This window comes from Vipera ursinii, assembly GCF_947247035.1.
Source record: "Vipera ursinii genome assembly, chromosome: 10".
Lineage (NCBI taxonomy): Eukaryota > Metazoa > Chordata > Lepidosauria > Squamata > Viperidae > Vipera > Vipera ursinii.
In genome coordinates, this window is record NC_139520.1 from 5,959,213 (window position 1) to 5,974,185 (window position 14,973).

Below are 14,973 nucleotides of genomic sequence, written 5' to 3' on the forward strand. Positions count from 1 at the left end.
ACTCTATATAAGGGGAATGTGTGGGGAGGGCTGGTTTGCTGAAGGCAACCGCTTGGATAGTTCGTGTTTCTTAAAGCTCCTGTTTCTTGGTTCGTGTCTTGTTTGTTTTTGTAGCTATAAATTTGGCAGGCGTAATTCAAGCCTCTTGCCGTTTGTAAAGGGGTTGTCCCTGCCTTTTCTGCAGGGCCGGTAGCAGGCTGGTACAGAACAGTTGGAGAAAGTTGATCTGCAATGCCCTCTTGGCAGATATTTCTTTCTTTTTGCTCTTCGGGAACCCAAGTTCTTCAACGATTCAATCGCTCCATCATCCACAGAGATTTCTTGTGTCTCTCACTGAGGAACCATGAAGAATTCTACATAAGTGATGCCTCAGGCTGGAGAATACTAGTCCAGCTTACTAATCGTTTGTTTCAAGTGTCTTCTTTCAGCTACGTCCAAGCTAAACTTCCTTCAAGTCTCAAGTACATGATTTCAAACGAATAATGCAAGCGTAAAGGGATCCGTGTGAAGAAGCTATAGTCAGTCTAAACTTCCAAGAGGTTATTGGTGCTCAAGGCAAGATCTTCACAGACATTTTTTTTCAAAGTGACTTCTGGCAACATTTTATTTTGGGTACCATCCAAGCCCAGAACCATTCAGGGACACACCTTGCTAAAATCATCTGTAAGATAAAAGAAGGGGTTTTTTTTCCACACAGAAGACAACTTCTTCTACAGCTAAAGGGTTAACAATAATTCTGTTTACCGTAGTAAAATAAATTAAAATCCAAAATGGTTGAGAATTTGTCTCCATTCCACATCTTCCTATACCTTATTTTTCAAAAGGAAAAGGTAGAAACTTTTGTAGACTTTGAGCAATAAAATAAAGCAAGACCCAAGCTACTAAAGGCTTAAACATAGGAAGAACAGTTGCAGAAACTGGGAATGTTTAGTTTAACAAAGAGAAAGACTAGGGTTGACATGATAGCGGTCTTCCAATATTTGAAGGGCTGTCACAAAGAAGAGGGGGGTCAACCTATTCTCCAAAGCACCTGAAGGCAGAACAAGAAGCAATGGATAAAAACTGATCAAAGAGAGAAGCAACCTAAAACTAAAGAGAAATTTCCTACCAGTGAGAACAATTAACCAGTAGAATGACTTGCCTTCAGAGGTTGTGATGATCCATCACTGGAGGTTTTCAAGAAGAGACTGGACACCCTTTAGTCCAAAATGGTATGGAGTCTCCTGCTCGTGCAGTGGGTTGGACTAGATGACCTCCAAGGTCCCTTCCAACTCTGGTATTCTGTTAAATATCACTGCACCTTAAGGCAGTGGCTCAGCCTCTCTCAACCTATTTGCCCTGAAGAAATCCTTTAAATAATTTTGCAATTAGAAAATGGAACATTTCTTCAGGAAACCCTTGCATAAACATGGCAACAAATAGAAAAACTTCACAATGCAAATCATCTCTAACCTACACAGTCCACATTTTGCTGCCATATAAAGCAGCAGGCCGGCAGTTGAGTTGCGGTGGGTACAAATTCCCAGCAACACAAAGGCTAGCTAACATTGTGTGGTGTGCCAAGTTCAAAACGTGCTGGGTTGTTTTGTTTTATTTTTTTTTTAATCTCTCAGGGAATCCTGCATGAGAAAGGGCTGCTTAGCTCATGTTTTAAACTCCTGCCCAATCTTGGATCGGCTATTTCTGATGACAGGAAGACAAATTTTTTTTTTTTTCCTGCTCCAAAGATGGCGGACGCGCTGGGGAGAGCTCCGTAGCCCCCAACGGTAAGGCGTCCCCCCAGGAGCCCCCCAGGGATGTCAGCGGACCCCTGGGGTGGGGCCAAAAATTCGGGCAGATGAGCTGGGCAATGGTGCCACCTGCTGCCTCCCGAAACAGCTGCTGGGGTGCCGGGACATCTCCGCCTCATCACCTGGGCCGTTGGCAACCGTTATAAGCGGGGGCCAGCGCCTCTGCCCTGCCTCTACCAATGTTCATGCTGCCGGGCAGGGGCGGCGTCTCCGCGGATCAGCTGTGCGGCGGAGGCGCCTTCAGGCATCCAGGAGAGACCGGAGGCTCTGCTCTGCCCGGCCCCCTGATCGACTCCTGACCGGCTCCCGGGCGGCAACGGCGTCTCCGCAGATCAGCTGTGCGGCGGAGGCGCCTTCAGGCATCCAGGAGGGGCCGGAGGCTCTGCTCTGCCCCGGCCCCCTGATCGGCTCCTGACCGGCTCCCGGGCGGCAGCGGCGTCTCCGTGGGCCAGCTGTGCGGCGGAGGCGCCTTCAGGCACCCAGGAGGGGCCGGAGGCTCTGCTCTGCCCCGGCCCCCTGATCGACTCCTGACCGGCTCCCGGGCGGCAATCGGCGTCTCCGCAGATCAGCGGTACGGCGGAGGCGCCTTCAGACATCCAGGAGGGGCCGGAGGCTCTGCTCTGCCCCGGCCCCCTGATCGGCTCCTGACCGGCTCCCGGGCGGCAGCGGCGTCTCCGCGGACCAGCTGTGCGGCGGAGGCGCCTTCAGCGGCGGTGGCAACGACTCCCAAGCCCCAGCTCGGTCGCCTATTCGGGGAGCCGGCAGCCACGATGGCAGTGGCGGCAGGGCTTCCCCAGGCCCGCCCCCTGGCCCTTGGCGGGCATCCAGGAGGGGCCGGAGGCTCTGCTCTGCCCCGGCCCCCTGACCGGCTTCCAGGCAACTGCGGCAACATCTCTGCCCTGCCCCAGCCCCCGTACCTGTTCGACTCCGGCGGCTTCCCCAAACGACCAACGGAGGCGCTGCAGACCACCTGGGTAGCGGAGGCGGCGGCATCGTCGGCAGCGGCGACGGCGAGTACCCCGCGGGGCCCTAGCCTGTCATCTCCCCACGGGCCCGAACACCGGCGGGGGCAGTGGCGATGGGGCGCCTCTAACACGCCCCCGAGCCGCTGCAACTGCTGCAGCCATCCAGAGTGGGGCCGGTGCCTCCATCCTCGGCTCCCTATTATGCCTCCCTGGACAACAGCGACGTCAGGGATGTTCAGGAATCAGGAAAGACCCCGCGGATCAAATGGATCAGCTAGGCGGCGGAAGAGACAGCCGCAGCAACCGGGACTGGAGTCGTTGCCCTGCTTCGACCTCCTGGCCTGCTCCTGATCAACGGCGGCTTCTCCCTGGGATCAAGGAGATGCCGCAGGCCGGCTGTACGGACCCGATCGACCACCACCGAGGGGCCTTTGACAGCGGCGCTAAACTTCTCCAGGCCCCGGTCACCCAATCTCACCGAAACCCCTCGACAGCAGCACCACTAGATGCGGCGGGGCGTCCACGGCCCGCACCCTGGGTGCCGACACTATCTCCGTGCCGATCAACACCCCTAAAGACGCCAGGATGCAGCTGATCGTTGGAGATGACGGCGACCAGACAACCGAGGCCATCAACATCTGGCCTCCTCCAGCTCCGAACCCCCCCCTGCCCTCCCTCGCCCCACAGGACATGATGGGCCTGGGTGCAAGCCACGGTGGCAGAGTGGCCTGTCCTACACCTGCAGCCCCATAGAGGTGAGAGCTCTATGGGGTATGCTTCACCCAGAGTGGGTCCTGGACCACCCCCAGAAGCAGAATCACAACCCATCATGAGAGGATGGGGGAGTGGCCTGCTTCTGCGGTTCACCCAGCCAAGTGGCAGTGGCTGGGTGACGGTCCAGATACCCACCTACCCGACTAGACCCTCCTTCTAATGCTCCACCCAGGGGACCGCCTTCCCAATGCTCCCCGATGCTCCCTATGCATCTTCAATATTCTTGCATAGACCTTCTCGCCCTCAGGAGTTCCCCCCTCTCCTGGGTTCGTCCTGCCTTCATTACATCAAACCTCGATGACGGGCCCGACCTTTGGGCCTCTGAGAGATGGCCAGGCAGGGTCAGGGGCCTCCATTACAAGACCAACAAGAGGCCCCTGGTTAAGTTTCTTGTTAAGTTTTTTGTTGGGTTAGGGAGGGGGGCGGGAAAAGAGTATGGCTGCTCGGGGAAGGCAGGCCTTCCGAGTGCCATAACGCAGGCCAGGCTTGGTGAGAAACGAGGACCAGTCGCCGACAATATCCAAAGGTGCACTGACGAACATCCTATTCCCAGGATGGTGGGGAACGGCAGAAGGTGCACAAACAGAGGGCCGCATCATCACCGGGAGTGTCATCTCCGCTCTGTACAAGCGGTGAGACGCTCCGACCCTCTGTACTTCCCCGGAGGACCCGGGAGCGAAGGTGTGCAGCCTCCTATGCTGAGGCTGGTCTACCTGAATGCCAGGTCCGTAGCTAACAAGGCACATCTTGTTCGTGACCTAGTGGAGAGTGAGCACGCGGACCTGGCTTGCATCACGGAAACCTGGCTGGGCCAAGAGGGTGGTGTCCCTCTGGTTGACCTCTGCCCGCCAGGTTTCCAGGTGCTGCACCAGCCTCGGACCCACGGGAGGGGCGGGGGAGTGGCAGTTATCATCAGGGAATCCCTTAGCCCGCGAGAGATCACCGTCCCTCAGATGGTCGGGTGTGAGTCTCTCCTACTGAGATACGGCCCGGGAGCGCAGTTGGGCCTGCTGCTAGCATACCTACCACCTAATCGTGCAGCAGCAGCCCTGCCTGAGCTACTCGATGTCCTCTCAGGGTTGGTGGTTGAATTCCCAAGACTCATGGTCTTGGGCGACTTTAACCTACCGTCCCTGGGAGGATCGTCCGATCTGGCTCGGGAGTTCATGGCTTCCATGACGGCCATGGACCTGTCGCAAATAATTTCTGGACCGACTCATGAGAGAGGCCACACCCCAGACTTAGTGTTCTTGTCTGGACGGTGGCGCGATGATATCGGTGGGGGTGCCACGACTGTTATGCCCCTGTCATGGACCGATCATCACCTCGTGCGGCTAGACTTCCCCTTTGCCACCCCCCGCCGTGGGTGCACGGTGCCAACCAGATGGTACCGCCCTAGGCGCCTAATGGACCCTGATAGGTTCCAGGCAGCGCTGGGGGACGCACATGCACTCCCTGCTCACAGCTCGGCAGATGCCTTAGTGGAAGCCTGGGAGAAGGCAGCCACGGAGGCTCTGGACCGAGTTGCACCCATGCGGCCTCTGACCCGGCGCAGATCCCAGCGAGCCCCATGGTTCACCGCGGAGCTCCGGGAAATGAAGCGTCGGAGACGGGGCCTAGAGAGCCATTGGAGATCCAGTCGATCCGAATCCGACCGATTGCGATTAAGAAGCCTCACCAGGTCTTATCTCGCTGCGATAAGAGTGGCAAAATCCAACTACTTTTCCACCCTCATCGCGTCCGCAGATAACCGCCCGGCTGCCTTGTTCAGGGTGACTCGCTCCCTACTGAACCAAGAGGTGAGGGAGGAACCCTTGCAGGGCCGAGCCGAGGAATTCGGTCAATATCTGCTGGATAAAATTGCTCGGATCCGAACCGGCCTGGACTCCAACTGGGCTGAGTTGGAAGAACAAGGCATGGACAGTCTTGTCGACGTCACCTGGGAGGAATTTGATCCTGTGACTCCCAAGGAAGTGGACAGGATTATGAGGAGGCTGAGCTCCTCCACATGCTTACTGGACCCGTGCCCTTCATGGCTGGCATATGCAGCTCGAGAGGGGACACGAGGCTGGTTCCTGGCGGTCATCTCCGCTTCTCTGAGTGAGGGTCACTTCCCCACCGCCTTGAAGGAGGCGGTGGTGAGACCTCTCCTCAAGAAGCCCACCTTGGACCCATCCTCATTGAATAACTTTCGTCCAGTCTCCAATCTTCGCTTCCTTGCGAAGGTTGTTGAGAGCGTGGTGGCGCACCAACTCCCTCAGATCCTGGATGAAGCGGTTTATCTAGACCCGTACCAATCGGGCTTCAGGCCGGGGTACAGCACGGAGACGGCATTGGTCGCTCTGATAAATGATCTCTGGAGAGCCCGGGACAGGGGCCATTCCTCTGTCCTAGTCTTATTAGACCTCTCGGCGGCTTTCGATACCATCGACCATGGTATCTTGCTGCGACGCCTCAGGGGACTGGGAGTGGGAGGCACGGTTCTGCGCTGGTTCTCCTCCTTTCTCCAGGGTCGCTCGCAGTCGGTGTTGGCAGGAGGACAGAGGTCGACCCCGAGGCCTCTCGCTTGCGGAGTACCTCAGGGGTCGGTCCTCTCGCCTCTCCTGTTCAACATCTACATGAAACCGCTGGGCGAGATCATTCGCAGCTTTGGAGTAGGGTACCATCAGTATGCTGATGACACCCAGCTTTTCATCTCAACTCCAAACAACATCAGTGATGCCCTCGACGTGATGTCCCGCTGCCTGAAAGCGGTCCGGGAATGGATGGGGAGGAACAGGCTTCAACTGAACCCGGACAAGACTGAATGGCTGTACGTACCGGCTAGCCAGGATACTCAGAACATCCCATCCCTTAACATCGGGGACGAGTTACTACCCCCTGTTGATAGGGCCCGCAACCTGGGTGTCCTCCTTGACTCGCAGCTCTCCCTGGAAGATCACATAGGAGCTGTGACCAAGGGGGCCTTCTCCCGGGTTCGACTAGTTCGCCAATTACGGCCTTATCTGGACCTGGATGCCTTACGTACAGTCACCCATGCTCTTGTGACCTCTCGCCTAGACTACTGTAACGCTCTCTACTTGGGGCTGCCCTTGAGATCCACTCGGAAGCTTCAACTGGTGCAAAGTGCAGCGGCGCGGACACTCTTGGGAGCCTCCCGATACTCCCATATCACACCTCTCCTCCGTGCGCTGCACTGGCTTCCAGTTGCCTTCCGTGTGAAGTTCAAGGTGCTGACAATGACATACAAAGCCCTACATGGCATGGGTCCGGACTACCTGCGGGAGCACCTTCTGCCAATGTCAGCGCCCCACCGCCCTGTGCGCTCCCACAGAGAGGGCCTCCTCAGGGTGCCACCGCTCAAGGAATGTCGGCTGGTGGCCCCCAGGGGGAGGGCATTCTCAGTGGGTGCGCCAGCCCTCTGGAACAGCTTGCCAACCGAAATCCGGATGGCCCCCGACCTCCGCACCTTCCGGCGAGAATTAAAAACTTACCTGTTCCAGCAGTCCGGCCTGGCCTGATAGCTCTTATTGGGGTCCCAGTTTGTATTTTACTAGTGTTTGTTTTTCATTACGGTTCATTCTGTATGCCTATCTTATTCTGTACACCGCCCTGAGTCCCTCGGGAGAAGGGCGGTTTATAAAAACAAATAAATAAATAAATAAATAAATAAATAAAATGTAAAGAAGCTACAAGAAAAAGCATTCTTACCAGGAGTGTATGCGGCCAGTATCCTGTCGTTCTTCGGGAGACACCGAGGGTGGTGACTGCGTGACGGACGTACTCATCAGGAGAAGGCACAAAAAAGCTCATTTTAGAGAAGGTGCTACTCAGCGTTGTCACGTTGGTGCAAACGAAGAACGGAATTAAGCTCTGAATGAAAATGCCCTGAGAGGCATATTCATAGTGAAGTGATCTGCTGAAGTGATCCAGGTAAGTCTGAGGATAGGGAAGGGACACCCATAAAAGAAATGAAACAGTGAGGGTGGAAGACAACTTGACTCCCTAGATCAGGGGTAGGCAGCCTGGGCTCTTTTATGACTCATGGACTCCAATTCCCAGAATTCCTGAGCCAGCATGAGGGAACTATGGCCCCTTCATGGCTCGTGGACTTCAACTCCCAGAATTCCTGAGCCAGCATGGGGGAACTATGGCCCCTTCATGGCTCGTGGACTTCAACTCCCAGAATTCCTGAGCCAGCATGGGGGAACTATGGCCCCTTCATGGCTCGTGGACTTCAACTCCCAGAATTCCTGAGCCAGCATGGGTGAACTATGGCCCCTTCATGGCTCGTGGACTTCAACTCCCAGAATTCCTGAGCCAGCATGAGGGAAATATGGCCCCTTCATGGCTTGTGGACTTCAACTCCCAGAATTCCTGAGCCAGCTGGGGTTGAACTATGGCCCCTTCATGGCTTGTGGACTTCAACTCCCTGAATTCCTGAGCCAGCATGGGGGAACTATGGCCCCTTCATGGCTTGTGGACTTCAACTCCCAGAATTCCTGAGCCAGCATGGGGGAACTATGGCCCCTTCATGGCTCGTGGACTTCAACTCCCAGAATTCCTGAGCCAGCATGAGGGAAATATGGCCCCTTCATGGCTTGTGGACTTCAACTCCCAGAATTCCTGAGCCAGCAGGGGTTGAACTATGGCCCCTTCATGGCTTGTGGACTTCAACTCCCTGAATTCCTGAGCCAGCATGGGGGAACTATGGCCCCTTCATGGCTCGTGGACTTCAACTCCCAGAATTCCTGGGCCAGCATGGGTGAACTATGGCCCCTTCATGGCTCGTGGACTTCAACTCCCAGAATTCCTGAGCCAGCATGAGGGAAATATGGCCCCTTCATGGCTTGTGGACTTCAACTCCCAGAATTCCTGAGCCAGCAGGGGTTGAACTATGGCCCCTTCATGACTCGTGGACTTCAACTCCCAGAATTCCTGAGCCAGCATGGCTCAGCTTGGAAACCTCTCCCTTTTCCCTCAGCGTGGCTGGCTCAGGAATTCTGGGAGTTGAAGTCCACGAGTCATAAAAGAGCCAAGGTTGCCTACCCCTGCCATAGATCAAACATTTAATTAATTAATTTAATTAACTCCTTTTCTGGATGCTCATGCAACAGTGAGCCCATAAAGCAATTAAACAAATGGAATCAAATAAGTCATAAAAATATGCAACCGAGGTTAACACTAAGCCAGATTAGCTTCTTATTTGCTTGCAGCTGCTCAGATTTGACCTGATTAAGCCTGCTCTGTCAATCAACCAACAAATAACCAAACTCCAATTCTAACATCAAACTATTGGATAGCTCAGGGTGGATAACCCACACCCAGTTTTTCAAGTTGCAAAGCTTCAAAGAATCAGGCTACCAAAATTTGGCAAAATGATTAGTATTTGGGGTACTGTAGTCTTTCCCTTTCTTCCTGTCCTGTTTCCTTTCTTCATTCATTCATTCATTCCTGTCATTTCCTTCCTTCCTTCCCTTCTTCCTTCCTGTCCTGTTTCCTTCCTTCCTTCCTTCCTTCCTGTCCTGTCCTGTTTCCTTCCTTCCTTCCAACTGTGACGACTCCATTAGGTAGACTCCATTAGAGTCATATTTTGAGGACTACTCAATAGATCAGGGGTCTTCAAAGTTGGCCCTTTTATGACTTGTGGACTTCAACTCCCAGACTTCCTCAGCCAGCATGCCTGGCTGAGGAATTCTGGGAGTTGAAGTCCACAAGTCATAGAAGGGCCAAGTTTGAAGACCCCTGCAATAGATGAAGCGTAGATTCCTTGGGGCCCTCCCTTGCTGAAGTCCATGCTCTAACTGAGACTATTACTCTTGGGTAAATTATTATTAGCATTTATTAAATTTACATGCTGCCCATCTCATTATCTAGCAACTCTGGGTGGCTTACATCATCATAAAATAACAGTGTAAAGCAATTTAAAAATTAAAATCATTTAAAAACATTGAGCCTTATAAATTAGAACATTAAAATTCACCACAAGCTGGATACAAAGGGCCAATATGTCAATGGAGTAGAGATGGGATCTTCTCCTAATCTACTCCCCACCTCCAGAACAGGGAACTGTTGTTGGGCGCAAAAGGATCAGGGCCAAAACGTTAAGCTGCAGTGCAAAGCTTTCACGCTCAATGCTGTGCCCAAGAATCTAGTCAACTAAAGTTCAATATTAAATTGGCGTTAGAAAAGGGCCGATGGAATTCAGGAGGGGTTGGACTTAGATCTTGGTGTTCTGAGTTTGGTTATTCTCCTGTAGGCATTTTATTCCCCAAATCAGACAACTTCATCAGTGGAATCGAATTTGGTTCAGGCACCAGGACCAGAGATTTCTGAGCTTCCGGACCCGTGCTAGAGACCAACTTCAAGGAATTTCTCTACTGAAATACGTGCTTTGGGCTGTTCTGCGAATCGTGTTTATGTGGTGCCTTCCAATTGGCTGATTGGTGCGTTGATGGCTGGCAATTGGCTGTCGTTTCCTTGGGCTGCCAAGCCCTCAGCTCCTAAGTATTTGATAAACTAGTGGTAATTCGTCAATAATTCCACATCACCAGTGTGTATTGTGTTATCTGGTTTGGGTAATTAAATATCTGCAAGAAAGCAATCCAGCTCAGAGAGTGTCAATGACCCCTCAGCTCAACTCTGAGCTAAAAATATTCACCTTTTAGTGGACTTAGACCAGGGGGTGTCAAACTGCCGGCCCACGGGCTGGATGCATCACACCAAAACCACGTCCACCCCATTGCCGGTGATGGGGGAAAAAGTCGCAACACGTCACGTGACATCACGAATTTGACACCCACAACTTAAGACCTTTTGTGGAACGTAATGACTCTAGGCTGCTGACATGCTTGACTCCACCCTCACCAGCTCTGCATTCTCTTCTCCTACACTTGCTCTCTTTTTAATACCGACTTTAGGCAAATTGTACTCAAAGGTTAAGACGAGGGAGCAACGACCTCATGTGCCCTCCTGAGTCCGGTTAGGAAAATTAACACCCACAGACATCCGTTTTCCCTGTTGACACATACCTTGGAGGCCGAATACGCTGTGTACCGGGGACAGGGATTGCAGCAGCTGAGAGAAGAAACGTTGACAATGGCCCCCTTCTTCCTCTGCACCATGCCCGGCAACACCAAGTGTGCCATCATGTTGGCAGCTCCAATATTTACATTGATGAACTCCCAAACCTGAGACTCTGTCAAACTGGTGAAGGAATCGGGCAGAGGGTGAAGCACCCCAACGTTGTTCACTAAGACGCCAATCGCTTTGCCTTCCAGAGCCTTCTTGATGACCGGATAGGCCTCACGGCCCCTGCTAAAATCCGTCACGACAGTCAAGGTGCTGATGTTGTAAGTCTCCATGATCTCTTTAGCGGCAGCTTCTAATTCTTCCCGGTTCCGGCTAATCATGATGAGGTCAACTCCATAACTGGCCAACTCTCTAGCGTAGGCAAGGCCGATGCCCGAGGTTCCTCCTGCAAGGAAGCAGAGACTCGTGGGGCGCAGCGTCAACCCAGCAGAGAAAAGGAGGCAGGAGGCAGAGGGGGATACAGGAGATCCTCTTGCCAAGAAGGAGCAATCGATAAACCAACATCTACCAGCGTTTTTCAACCTTGGCAACTGGGAAGACTTCAATTCCCAGAATTCCCCGGGCAGCCTTTTTTCTGGCATTCCACATTTCAGCTACAGCAGAGTTGAGCCCCAAATTCCTGCTGCTAAGTGAGACAGTTGTTAAACAGTTTTGCCCCCCTTGTACAACCTTTCTTCCCAGAATTGTTAAGTGAATCGCTGCAAAGCCGTTGTAAAGTGAATCCGGCTTCCCCATTGACTTTGCCAGTCAGGATCACATGACCCCAGGACACAGAAACCGGCATAAATATGAACCAGTTGCCAAGTATCCAGATGAGGGATGCTGCAAACAGTCCTAGATCTGAAAAACAGTCGTAAGTCACTTTTTTCAGTGACAAAGTGACAAAGGGCCTTGGTGGAGCAGTGGGCTAATGCCTCCTTAAGTAACACCAGCTGCCTGCAATTAGTGCAGGTTCGCATCCCACCAGGCTCAAGGTTGACTCAGCCTTCCATCCTTCCCAGGTAGGTAAAATGAGGACCCAGATTGTTGGGGGCAATTAAGCTGACTTTGTAATAATGTCGCTTGGGGGTGTGTGTGAAAGCCCTAATAAGCAGGCATATACATAGAATGAAGGCTACTGCTAAGCACATTGTGCTTTAGATTGTAAGCCGCCCTGAGTCTTCGGAGACGGGCGGGATATAAATGGGATTAAAAAAAAAGTTGTAACTTCAAATGGCCACTAAACAAGTGGTTGTAAGTTGAAGACTTCCTGTACTTGGAATGTCCAGTATCCTTCTGTGTTGTTGTTGTTAGTTGCGAAGTCGTGTCCGACCCCTTGTGACCCCATGGACAACGTTCCTCCAGGCCTTCCTGTCCTCTACCATCTTCTGGAGTCCATTTCAGCTCACGCCTACTGCTTCAGTGACTCCATCCAGCCCCCTCATTGTCTGTCGTCCCCTTCTTCTCTTGCCCTCCACCTTTCCCAGCATTAGGCTCTTCTCCAGTGAGTCCTTCCTTCTCATTAGGTGGCCAAAGTATTTGAGTTTTAGCTTCAGGATCTGGCCTTCTAAAGAGCAGTCAGGGTTGATCTCCTCTAGGACTAATCGGTTTGATTGCCTTGCAGTCCAAGGGACTCGCAGGAGTCTTCTCCAGCACCATAGTTCAAAGGCCTCAATTCCTTGGCGCTCAGCCTTTCAGAGCATTTCAGCCAATGATTCCAATGCCTCCAGCAGCTAACAGTTAGCTTAGCTGACTCAGGAATTCTGGGAGTTGAAGTCCACAAGTCATAAAAGAGCCATGGTTGCCTACCCCTGGGTTAAAACAAGGACCCTTCTGCATTCTTTTAACTCTGATGGAGAGATGGCACGTAAAGCCATCGGGGGGTGGGGGGGGTGTTCCTTACCTGTGACTACAGCCCATTTTCCATACCGCTTGCTTAAGTCAGGCCGGCCAAAGATCCGTGGAACAAAATGCACCCTGATCAGCACGTAGGTGTCACTCAACACCGTGACGCACACCTTGCTTGCATAGAGAGCACCCACAACTGCCAGCATCTCCACGCAGTAATGGTAGGACCGTCCAATCTCCCGCATCAACAGGGAGAAACTGTCCACAGCAGCCATTGCAACCAGGTATTCTGGAAAGGGGGGAAAAATACATGAGAGAAGTCAGTCAGGATGAATTCATGGGAGGTTCAGGGAATCCTCAACTCACAATCACTTGCTTAGCAACCAAGTTACGATGACAGTGAAAAATAGTGACTTATAACCAGTCCTTACCCTTCACAATTGATACAGGATCCCCACGGTCATAGGATCCAGATTTGGACTCTTGACAACTGGCCTGCATTAAGGATAGTTGCACTGTCCCAGTGTTTTGTGATCGCCATTTGAAACCTTTCCAGCCAGCTTTCAACAAGAAAAATCAATGGAGGAAGCTGGCTTGATAGGATAGGATAGGATAGGATAGGATAGGATAGGATAGGATAGGATAGGATAGGACAGGACAGAAGAATGCAGAATAGAATAGAACAGAAAATAGAATAGAATAGAATTAGAATTTTATAGAAAATAAATAGAACAGAATTAGAATAGAAAATAGAATGGAATGGAATGGGAACAGATAGAACAGAACAGAACAGAACAGAACAGAACAGAATAGAATGTTTTACTGGCCAAGAGTGATTGGACACACAGAGAATTTGTCTCCAGTGCAGAAGCTCTCATACAAACAACAAAGTGATGTCATAAATCATAAATCATAAGATACAATCATAAATTATAAAATACAAACAACAAAGCTGTTTGCAAGGAGTATAAATCCTTCCATTCCCCACCATCCAGTCAGAGCTGAAGAAGCTTCTTGGATGAGAAGTGAAATGTCTTCAAAGAAAAACAAGAACGCTTGAAAAAAGACCCTTTGGGACAACCAGGACCTGGATGACTGAGAATCTCCATAGACAAACCACATCGGTTTTAAAGACACACCATTATTGCAAGGCATGGCATAAGCATCATCTAGAGAACAGCAAGAACAAATTCCTAGGACCTAGGCAGATTAAGGGCAAGCCAATTAAGACAGAATCTCTTCGAAAGGGTTTTCTTTTCCTCCCTTCTATAGACCTCAACTGAACTTTCCAGCCTGGCTCTCCCCATCTTTCCCACTGCTGAATCAAGCTAAACCTGGCTGACTTAGGTCCATATATTCAAAATCAATGGCCAGTGGGTTTCACAAGCAAGAACACCACAGCCATAATTATTTTTAAACCATGCATTTTTGCTTTTAATCCTTGGGGGTTGCTTAGCTAGCTCAGGCATCACCCAGAAATTTAGATTTTCAAATTGCAGCAGGCATTCTCAATTCTACTCCAAGCTGGCAAACATGATTTTAAAAAATAATAATAATAATAACAATTTTATTTATATACCGCCCTTCTCCCGAAGGACTTTTTTATTAATAAAAAATAAAAAAAGATTAATCATATTTGTATAGCCGCCCATCTCGAGATAGGCAGCTAACTAGAATGCAAAAAATAGCCAGACTCATCGGTCGTTGCTTTTAAAAAACAAAAAGATAACGGCAAATCCCCATTTTCCCCCTTCGATTTATCTTACCAGGTGTTCTCTGATGCAGGTAGGCTTTGCATCACAATATAACATCTGCAAGATTGCAACTTCCCTCTAATCCAAATCTTCTCATTGGTTAAAGCCTTTTCTTTTAGCCTAGCTCGCCTTCTAGCTAGCAGAAAAACTCGGAAGGTGGAGTTTGGAAAGAGGCCGGCTATTGTAATGGTTCCTTGAATCCAGTTCCGTAGGATGCACAAGCCATTTTTTCCATGTAACCTTAGGACCCTTTTCTCCTCCAAATGTCCAGCTCCCAGGTCCTGAACGCGGTGTAATAAAAAATCAGTAACAGAATTTAAAGACACCGTGTTTCTACTTTCCCTTTTTAAAATATTTAAATATTTTAAACAAACGAACAGTGTCAAGAATTACTCTGGAGGAGGGACGTTAGCCGTTTATAGCGACGCTAGGATACCTATCTTCCAGGGGATTTTTAAAATCCGGTTCAGTGAAAGAGTTAATACTATACTCCTTCGTGAGAAGAAGTGCTTCCGTTCGAACAATCAGGAAAGTTTTTCTTTTACAATTGACTTAGGGAGACTTGGGAGGAAGGCTTGGGCATCCTGACGATCACAAATTTTCCCCTTTTCCCCTTGCAGTTTGCTTGATTTGGTTTCCGATAGGTGAACCCGCAATATGATTTAGGAAACCGCGGGACGTGAGTCTAACATTTTCATACCTCTATGCCTCGGTTGCGGAGCGCCCGCGACTGGCTCCGGCGTATCGCAAATCGGGGGAGGGAGGCGGGGC

At 51.0% G+C, this 14,973-nt stretch overlaps 1 protein-coding gene across 1 annotated transcript; it reads right to left on the bottom strand.

Annotated features, from left to right (window-relative positions):
- Nucleotides 1-421: 421 nt before the first annotated feature.
- HSDL1 (hydroxysteroid dehydrogenase like 1) lies at nucleotides 422-14,370 on the bottom strand. The gene is made up of 5 exons (XM_083370718.1): nucleotides 14,215-14,370; nucleotides 12,504-12,737; nucleotides 10,561-11,006; nucleotides 7,241-7,468; nucleotides 422-661 (listed from the first exon to the last, which is right to left on the bottom strand). Exons 2-5 carry the CDS (start codon nucleotides 12,721-12,723, stop codon nucleotides 581-583), a joined length of 975 nt encoding a protein of 324 aa, XP_083226844.1. The 5' UTR covers nucleotides 12,724-12,737; nucleotides 14,215-14,370; the 3' UTR covers nucleotides 422-580.
- Nucleotides 14,371-14,973: the final 603 nt, after the last annotated feature.